The 9,391-nt window shown below is 63.4% G+C and overlaps 2 protein-coding genes across 2 annotated transcripts; one reads left to right on the top strand and one right to left on the bottom strand.

Moving 5' to 3' along the window:
• Positions 1 to 2,142: 2,142 nt before the first annotated feature.
• On the top strand, positions 2,143 to 2,451 carry H696_04528 (cytochrome c oxidase assembly protein subunit 17; the record flags this gene model as incomplete). The annotated part of the gene is made up of 2 exons (XM_009498408.1): positions 2,143 to 2,247; positions 2,344 to 2,451. 2 exons carry the CDS (start codon positions 2,143 to 2,145, stop codon positions 2,449 to 2,451), a joined length of 213 nt encoding a protein of 70 aa, XP_009496683.1.
• Positions 2,452 to 2,887: 436 nt separating this feature from the next.
• Positions 2,888 to 5,862, bottom strand: H696_04527 (hypothetical protein; the record flags this gene model as incomplete). Its single annotated transcript, XM_009498407.1, has 7 exons — positions 2,888 to 3,052; positions 3,243 to 3,430; positions 3,594 to 3,736; positions 3,908 to 4,647; positions 4,725 to 4,958; positions 5,074 to 5,327; positions 5,574 to 5,862. The coding sequence occupies 7 exons, from the start codon at positions 5,860 to 5,862 to the stop codon at positions 2,888 to 2,890; spliced, it is 2,013 nt and encodes a 670-aa protein (XP_009496682.1).
• Between the last annotated feature and the right edge of the window lie 3,529 nt (positions 5,863 to 9,391).

Below are 9,391 nucleotides of genomic sequence, written 5' to 3'. Positions count from 1 at the left end.
TCCCCCCCCCCCCCCCCCCCCCCCCCCCCCCCCCCCCCCCCCCCCCCCCCCCCCTCTCTCTCTCTCTCTCTCTCTCGCTCTCCTGCCTTCCTTCCCTCTCCACTTCGCCCACTGAAGCCGTCAGGCCCCGCCCTTTCCCCGGACCGTCTTCTGGCTCAGCCCTCAAGCAGGGCATCCGGCCATCTCGTCCTGTGGCCCTCCTTGGTAGGATACATGTTTCCCTTGGCGATCGGCCACTGAGAAGCCGAGTAGATTCATCAAGCCATTCTTCCGCATGCCTCTCAGCGTGGGTCTCCCCCTGTGCTGATTTGAATAGCCCAGACCCCCCTCCCCCCTCTAACTCTCGACAGTTCAGGGACGTCGATTTCATGTAGATTGCCAGGAGGTTGCCTTTGAGGCGTCCAGCGCCCAAGAGCCCCGCTGTCAGCTGAGTGCCCCACTGAGTGCCACATTGAGTACCACAAAGGTGTCCCTCAGGCCGACTTGGCGACACCTCAGCCCAAAATACAACAATCCCTCCCATACACCAAGAGCATCCTCACAATGTCCACCCTCCTTCCGAAAGACCCCCCACTCTTGAGTCGGTTCCGTGCCCGCTACGCCCCCCTCCCCCCGCCCCAGTTTCACAAGGTACGATGTCTTTTGTCCCACCCGATCGGACATTCGCCCCTCAGAGTGACGCGGCTCTCCACCTTTCCTCACTTCTGGATGCTTGTTGGCGTTGGCTGCACAGCCTGCATCAACTGGCTCTTGCTAGGCCGCCGCCCGCCCCCCCCCCCCCCTACTCTGTGCTGCTCATGTGCCCGGCCAGTTGTGCGCGAATGCAGGGCGTTCTCCAAAACCCACAGTTATTCTCCCGTACCCCTCGGCATCTCGAATACTCGTTCCCACATGGGCTCCTATTGGCTCGATGTCCCATGGCCCTCTCTGCCAAAAGTGCGCGCCAATGCTCGGATCTCTTACTGGTCCGACGTTCCGAGACCCCCGCCCCCCCCCCCCCGGAGACAAAGAGCCCCTCCTCAGCTTGGTCTTCGAGCGAGCTTTCCTGTGCTTTATGCTGGTAAATTGCAAAAGCCGAATAGTTCTCAACATCCCTCTCTTCTCCAGTTAAAGCCGTTCCGATTGAGACTGCCGAGGCCAATCCACCCCCGGCCACATGTGTCAGTCACATCCCGAACCATGGACAGGGATCTATTTCCCCTTCTTCATGCAGGTCCTAAGGCAGCACGAAGCGCTTCCTCATGTCGAGCGGTCCCTTTCGATTGGTTCATCAACGCCCCTCCCACGCGGCCTTTTCTCCAACACACTAAACGATCTTTTGCCTGGAGACTCGGACCGAATGTCGATCGGTGATGTCCAGAGCTCGCCGCGGATCACATGACCTCGATGGAGATTCCACAAATGTCATAACGTGACGGAAATGCCCTTGGGCCAATCAAATCAGGGGTTGGATCGAATAATCGTCCAATTCCGCCAAATGCCCCGATATTTTCGAGGACCCAGTCCAATTCATGCGAGATCACGATTATTGCCACATGCCCAGACATTTATTGGGACCCCGATCGCATGGGTCTCTCTGGGTGGTTTACCTGCTGTTCGGCTGCATGGCGACCGTATGACCAGGACCTGCTGTGCATCCCTGAGCTGGTGTAAGTGTGTGTAAATGTGCGTGTGTGTGCGTGTGTGTGTGTGTGAGTGCGTGTGTGCATGCGTGTCGTGCACTGTGGCCCGGTCAGTCGTTCGGTCCTGGCCCGCCCACCAGCCCCGTCCCCCGCCCCCCCGGAAGTTCGGCACGTTTCCCGAAGGCGCGGCTCATGTGGCTGGGATCGTGCCCTATTTCCCGACTGGCCACGGACCCCCTTTGGCGATCACCCTTTCCTGAGAGGGGGGAGACCGGCGGGAGGGACCTGCGTGTGCCCGGGAGAGGGCCCCTCCCTGTGCCCAGCCGCCCCCTGGTGCTCCTCAACTGGCCATTATGTAATGGTCCGACTCCGGCCCCTGGGCCCAAGGGCCGCCGCCCTTCACCGCCATCCTCCGAGGATCCCTTCCACAGTGCCTACCTCCCTCTCGCCCCTTCCGCCCCCCCCCCCCCCCCCCCGCTGCACCTCTCTTTACTTGTGAACACACACACACACACACACGATGACTACCGCTGCCCAGGTCCCCCCCGCCAGCGTCACCCAGGCCCCTGTGGCCGCTGCTCCTGAGAAGAAGCTGAAGCCCTGCTGCGCTTGCCCCGACACCAAGGTCCGTCCCTCATGTTCCTCCGCGCTGGTGAGTGTGCCCCCTTCGCTGGTCATCAGATGTTGACTAATTTGCCCTTGGCCCGTGCCCAACCTGCAGAAGGTCCGCGACCTCTGTGCCCTCGAGAATGGCCCGGACTCGCCCCTGTGCAACGACGTCATTGAGGCCCACAAGGCCTGCATGCGCCTGGCTGGCTTCAACGTCTAGGAGCACCCTCGGTCCATCCCCGACTCCCTGCGGCCTTTCTCCCTCCCTCTCCCCCCTTTCTCAGCATCCGTGCGCACATTCAGCATGTCTACCATGTTGGCATATAGAAGCACAGCGGCGTTCTCCTCCTCCCCCTCCCTCCTAGGCCAGGAGATCATCTTTTCTTTCCCGCCCCCTCCCGGCCCCCTGGAGAGCACGCTCCCTCCTGGCCCATCCATCCGCGCGCATATCCATATATATATATATTTATATATATTTGTGTGTGTATGTATGTGTGTGCATGTGCCCCACCTTTCCCTGTTAATATCGAAATACCAAACCTCCCTCCCTTTCGTTTGAGTTTGTATTGTCCGTGGGTCAGTTGCCCCCTTGTCTCCCCTCAGACAAGAGAGGGGGAGAATCTGGTCGGGGAGGGGGAAGGAGGCAATCAGGCTGGCTAATCATCTCGATAGTCGTCAGTCGGATTCTTGACCATGCCCATGGCCTCCAGCCGGGTCATCATGTTGGATAGCTCCTCCATCTCAGCCGTAGACATTGGAGCCCGCGCGGGTCGGGGAGTTTCGCTGCGCGAAGTGCCACTTACATGATCAATGACGTCCAGCTGTGTGTGTGTGTGTGTGTGTGTGTGTGCGTGCGTGTGCACATGGACGAGGAGAAAGCACGACGTATGGTCAGTCCTTTTCATGAAAAAAAGACGTCAAGGCACAGCAAAGCATGATGCCCCAGCTATGTGTGTGTGTGTGTGTGTGTGTGTGTCTGTGTGCTGCTCGGATTTGGTAGATGACACGCACAATTTCCTCATCAGGCAAGACCTCAGCCGCGAAGTCCAACCCCTTGGCATACAGACGCAGAGGCCGGTCGCCAAACTGAATTGGCTCCAGATCATCCTCCTCGTCACTTGCATCCTCTGGGATCAGGGCCTTATTGGCCAGCATGCCGGCCGCATTGCCATGGCCGAAGTGCGCGACCACCGCTTTCGCTGCGTGCATTTCCGGCGGATCCCCGCCATCCGTCGATCATGGCCGTTCATGGACACAAAGGATGTGCCAGCGTGCATGGTTTAGCAGGCAAGATGACGCCAGGGGATGGGCCAAAAAAAAAAAGAAGGGAAGGGGGAATGCAGGGGAGGCAGAATAACGCACCGCTCTGGCAGCAAAGAACCCAAATGAACTCAAAGGTGAGGTTCATCAGGGAGCGCGTGGAGGAGTCGATGCCTGTGAGGGTCAAAATCCGAGCCAGTGACCCGCGAAGGGTCTGCTGCTTCTCGGGCTTCACTGCCCTCGAGCTGGCGATGGAGCATATCACGAAGCATCACGGGGAGGAGAGAGAGAGAGAGAGAGAGTGTGTGTGCGTGCGTGTATGTGTGTGTTAGGCATGGGGACGCCCTGGGAAGGCTGGCCTGGGACAGATGGTAGGTGGCCAATGGGGGGAGGGGAGGAGAGCGAAATTGGCGCACCTATCCAGTGGCAGAATCCATTTCCGACGAAGGGTACGACAAACGCCATCTGAAACACGGCACACGCTGGTCACCAGGGCCATGGCGATGCCGGCTTCCACAAGGTCAACGTCATTGGCCGGCATCGACTCCGGCGAGCAGGGCACTGCAAGCCCGGCCACGGCCAGCCGGTGAGCCAAGCCAGCAGCCAGCACCTCACTCAGCAGATCCGTCATGTCTTGACCGATCCCGAGGAAGTCCCTGCGAGCGGCCGGGTCACGGGCCTCAGCATCAAGCCGGCTCAAGCCAAGGGCCGCGGCCTGCGCCGGGGCCAGTCCCAATGTCTCCGACGGAGGGGCTTGCAGCACCCGACGGGCAAATGGCCGCGAGGGGAGCAGCAACAGAACCAGCGCATCCAGGACGCATGAATCCAGCATGTCGGCCACCATGGGAACAGACACGAAGGCATCGATCGTCGCGGCGGTTGGGGCCGAGGCGCCGAGGCAGGGCCGGCGGAGCATAGCCGCCGCGGCGACGGCCAGACCGACCACCGAGGCCAGGGCTTGGCGGTGTGGCCGCCAGAGCTGATGCTGCTCTGGACCATTCACAAAGAAGGCCGAGCGCTCGGCGCGCAGGCGGGTGTGGTGTCTCACCAGCGTCGACGCCAGGCGCATCAAATCCCCGAGGGCGGCCCAGATGTCACTCTGGCGGTGGTCTTCCGGATGTAGCCCAGCCGACTCCTCCATCAGGAAGATGCAAGTCTGACAGGGCGGGCGGGTTAGCCCGGCACGAGACCCACACGGAAGGGCGGAAGGGCCGGCTTTGGGAAGGGACATACCTTGGACACATCATTCAGGAGGCTCATGGACCCGAGGACGTACACCGTCGACAGCAGGGTGTCAGACAGCGGGGCAACCGGGTCGGCAGCCGGGGCCGGGGGGGTTACATCCTCCGGATAGCCCCAGCGGATGGAGGCCGGGAGCTGCATCAGGGCAAGATTCAAGCAGCGTGCGACCGCCAGCAGGGTCCTCGGCCGGTTGGCCTCGGCAATGGCCCGATGGTTGGCCAGCAGCTAGTATGACACATTTCGCCGGTTAGAGAACCGGGCAAGCAGCTGGCGCGGGACAGGGGGCCGGCGGAGCCATGCGGATATTTGCAGCAGCTGTCAAGCAAGCAGGAGAACGTACAGCGCGAAGATGCCGCTCGGCGCCGGTGTGATAGAGAACCGACAGCTTCATGCGAGTTGACTCGCTGCAGCCGTGCAGCACATTGTTCAGGAAGGCCAAGGCGCCCGGGTGCCCGAGCGCCAGTGGCCGATTCATCACCGCCAGTGGGTGAACATTCGGCCGGGGAGAGGGGATCGGCACACTCACCGACCGCAGGGCCTCGGTGAACTCGCGCGAGCGGCTGAGATACCGCATGGCAGCCAGGATGGCGAGTTCTGCAGGACACATGTGAGATGGTGCACATGGGGGTGGAGGGGGACAGAAGCATGTGCGCGTGCATGTGCGCGTGTGCACACAAGCACCAAGCCCCACCGGACATAGGCCTCGACAGGGGGGGGGGACACATGGATGGGCCCTTGCGCGTCCTTCACGCTCTCCGGACATCCACCCGCCGTCCGGGCGTCTGTTTCTCGAGAGACAAAAAGGGGCAGAAGAAAAAAGCAAGAGAGAGAGAGACGCACCGTCACTTCCAAGTGGCTCGTCTTCTGCCGCCTTGTCGGGGGTCATTACATGTAGTGCCCAGAGAAGGGTGAATCCCGCGCCGCGGGCCAACTCCGGGGCACGCGGCGTGGCTTCCAGGTCGAAATCCATGTCGGCGTCAAGCTGGGCGACCAGGCGCTCGGCCAGCTGGGCGACCGCGGTCGCCGTCTTCATCGGCGAGTCGACTTCCAGCCACAGAGCCGAGGAAGACCACTTGACCGGGGGGCTTAGCGCGACGATCTTCTCCAGGGATTGGATGATGGCAGACATGGTTGGCAGGAGAGGGAGCGTGGCCGGTGTGTCCGTCTGTCGCGTATGTGCGTGTACTTGTGCGCAGGCCGGAGCCGAGGCGAAAGGGGGGGGGGGAAGGAGGAGGAGGGGGGGGGGAGGATGGGGACGAGAGCAAGACAGATGGGGAGGGGAGGCAGCTGCAAGCCAATGTTGGATGTCGCACAGCGGGGTGGTCGCCAATCAAGTGGCTGCCCCGTGCCCGGGGCGAGATCGGCCCCCCGGCTAGGCGGCCAACCAGGGTCATTGGTTTCAGAATAGAGACCACCCCCCCCCCCCCCCCCCTGTGAAGGGCGCCCCCCGGCTGGACGCGCGCGCGCGCATGTGTGTGTATATGGGTGCGTGCCCGAATCGGGCGGTGTCGGCGCGTCCACGCCTGAGGATGGCCCTGCCCCCGGCCATCTCCCCCCCCCCGGAGTGGGGATGGGTGGGGTTTGTGCGAGGTACATGTCGCCAATCGGACCAGAGCTGCACATCGATGTGTGTGGGCTCTTCTTTTTTCCCGGCCCTCCGGTCTCGTGCCCGTCCCCCTTGCCGAGGGGCGGTGCCGGGCGGCCGGTGCGCGCCGTGCGCGTGCGCCACCCCGGACGAGTGACAATAATGGCGCTGTATGGGGGGCGTATTTCAGGCCACCAAGGCCCCGGTGTGCGTCGATCTCGCCGGGCCTCGGGTGACGCAGGAGGCGGGGCACCCCTCGCCCGGTGCCCTGATGGTCCCCCTCATGGGCGGGGGCCATCTGTTGGCAGGAGCCCGTCGGCGAGCCACGGCCGCGGCCCGTGCCTCGTGCAGGGCCCCCTTCACACGTGCCTCCCTGCGGAAGGCAGAGGCGCCGGGAGAGGTCCGCTCGCGGCTGCGAGCGAGTCACCTCGTCTCCCGGAGCATCGGGCGCGGGGGCGGCGTCGAAAAGCGACAGACCCGGCGTCGTCGCAAGGCGGGGGGGGGGGGGGGGGGGGGGGGGGGGGGGGGGGGGGGGGGGGGGGGGGGGGGGGGGGGGGGGGGGGGGGGGGGGGGGGGGTGTCCTGTGGTCTGACTGGTCGCCTGGCGCGGAGGCCTGATTGCGCTTGTGCCCGGGCTCGCCAGGTAACATTCTCAAGAGGGAGGATTGGCCGCTCATGCACATGCATGACCCATCCCTCGGTGGCCCAGGCGCCCCCCCCCCCCTCTCCCCAGGTGCCCATCGACCCTGAGCCAATCCAGGGGCCAAGGGGACACGTAGCGTCCTCTCGTTCCCTCTCGAACGATCTATGTATCCTGCCGCGGGAGGCCCCTCGGGGATCGGGTCTTTTTGGGCCCATCGGTTGCTCCCCCCCCCGGCGGGGTCCCCAAGCATTGTCACCCGGGAGGGGCGGACGAGCAAGGGGAGAGGGGAGCTTGCACCCTGCCAGGAAAAGGTGGAAAAAAATAATAGACACACCGCATCCTTGCGCGCAAATATGTCCATGGTGGCCGACGGTTCCGGGGTTAAAGCGCTTAATTGAGAGTGAATTCCCACGGAGCTTCGCCCCGGAGCGGCAGAGCATGTGACCGACAGGCGCTCACACGTGAAGTGTCCTCCCCCCGGTGGCCGCCCCGATCGGTTGGGCCGCTGGCCCGATGCCCTCGGCGCTGGGCAGGGCTAGGGGCGAGGGTGAGGGGGGAGGGGGAGGGGGGGATCTTACCGGGCGCGATGGCTTCGCCCCCGCCCCCCCCCCCCCCCCCCCCCCGGGCCGGGCCGGGGACCGATCGTTCTGCCACATGCTGGGCGACTCATGCGCGCTCATTGACAACCAGACCCCTGTCGGACACTTGGGCATCGCCACCCAAGCTGAGCCGGCTGGCTCTTGCGGCAAGGCCTTGTCTTTTTTCTTCTTCCTTTGCACCGTACACCTCTCTATTCTTCCCCTCGGGGCGTTCCATTTGGAGAGTGCCGTAAGTGGATCTTTATAGGGAGGGGCATGTGTCAAACTGCCAGAGAGTGGGCCCGCGAGCCCCGGAGGATGAAGCCGCGACCGAGGCGGAGAGGGGCGTTCCCTGTGGCTGGGTGTGCGTGTGTGAAGATGCCGCCTCCTCCTTGGGGACTGGCCATGTAAATACGCGCATGGATGGGACTGCCTGTGCATGTGCATGTGTCTGTGTCTCGCTGTGTGTGTGTGTGTGTGTCTGTGTCTCGCTGTGTGTGTGTGTGTGTGTCTGTGTCTCGCTGTGTGTGTGTGTGTGTGTGTGTGTGTGTGTGTGTGTGCGCGCGTATGTATAAATGCATATTACACGTGCCATGCTGACAGTCAGCCATGCCGCGAGGGGCATACCCGCGTGCGGTTGGCCGGCTCTGTGGGAGTCCTGCCTGGCGGAGCGAGACAATCGGTTCCCCTGGCCTGCCTAGTGGCGTGGGGCCGCTCGAGTCTCCACACGACGCCTCCTGCGGAGCACCTTACCATGGGGAATCACGGAGGACAGCCAAGGAGGTTGGGCTGGCAAGCAAAAAAGAAAAAAGCAGCCCACCCCCCAAAAGCCAATGACTCCTCAGCCCCCCTCCCCCGGCGCTCTGCCTCGCCCTGGCGAGCTATTATCATGGCACATACACCTGGAAGGGGGGCGGGGGGAGCCCTGGACCCGGAGAAGCCATTCCCAGCCTCGGGGGCGGGGATAGTGCGCAATCCCCCCCCCCCCCCCCAGCCCGCCTGGTTTGTGGTGATTTTCTGGCGGCTTCCTGGTGTGGCGGTTTGTGTGGTGTGCGGGCCTTTGGGGCTGTGCTCCGTTGGGTTTGGGATGTTGGCGCAGCCCCCCCCCCCCCCCCCCCGGCACAGGTGGAGATGCTCGGTTGTGAAGCGCACTGCGCCGAGGGGGCCGGCCTCGGCGACAAACAAGGGCTTCAAGCCCCGTCGCAGCCATTGGCCAGGCCGGCGCCCCGATGTCCTCGGTGGGGCGGATTATGTGTAGTGTCAGCATCATTTGGACATTGTTCTCGAAGGACGAGGCTCGCGTATGTATGGTATGTGTGTCCATATATATATATATATGTCTGCCTGCCTGCCTGCCTGTCTGTCTGTGTGTCTGTGTATGGGGAGGCAGGGGCAAAGATGAAGGCAGACGGTGTGCGCGTGCTTGGCCGACTGTGCACCATGGGGGAAGGCCCCTTCACCGACCCTGGGGGCAGGGCCTGAGCATGGGATCCGGGGCCGGAGCATGGGCTGGTGAGCCCGGTAGGGTACCAAGGGGACCAGCCTCACGTACAGGGGCCCATGCTGACAGGAGGCCGAGCGTTCTCGAGCGTGGATTGATATATCGGCCGCTCGGGGCCTCCGTTCGTCACGGTGGGGCATATCACCCCGGGCGAGGGCGCATGTACGGGCTACATTGCGCGGCCATCTACACTACTCGTGCATCCTCGCTCGCGGGGATTTGCCCCCGTGCGCGGTGATTGTGGCTGAGAATTGTCGAGAGCGCTCGCATGGCTGACTTGCCTCTTGACAGGGTGCGATAGTACCAGCAGCGTGGTGCACCGGGAGGGGTGGTGGGATGGGGGGGTGGGGGG

The sequence above is a fragment of the Fonticula alba genome (genome assembly GCF_000388065.1).
Source record: "Fonticula alba strain ATCC 38817 unplaced genomic scaffold supercont2.7, whole genome shotgun sequence".
Taxonomy (NCBI): Eukaryota; order Rotosphaerida; family Fonticulaceae; genus Fonticula; species Fonticula alba.
This window is presented reverse-complemented; position numbering and strand designations above follow the sequence as displayed.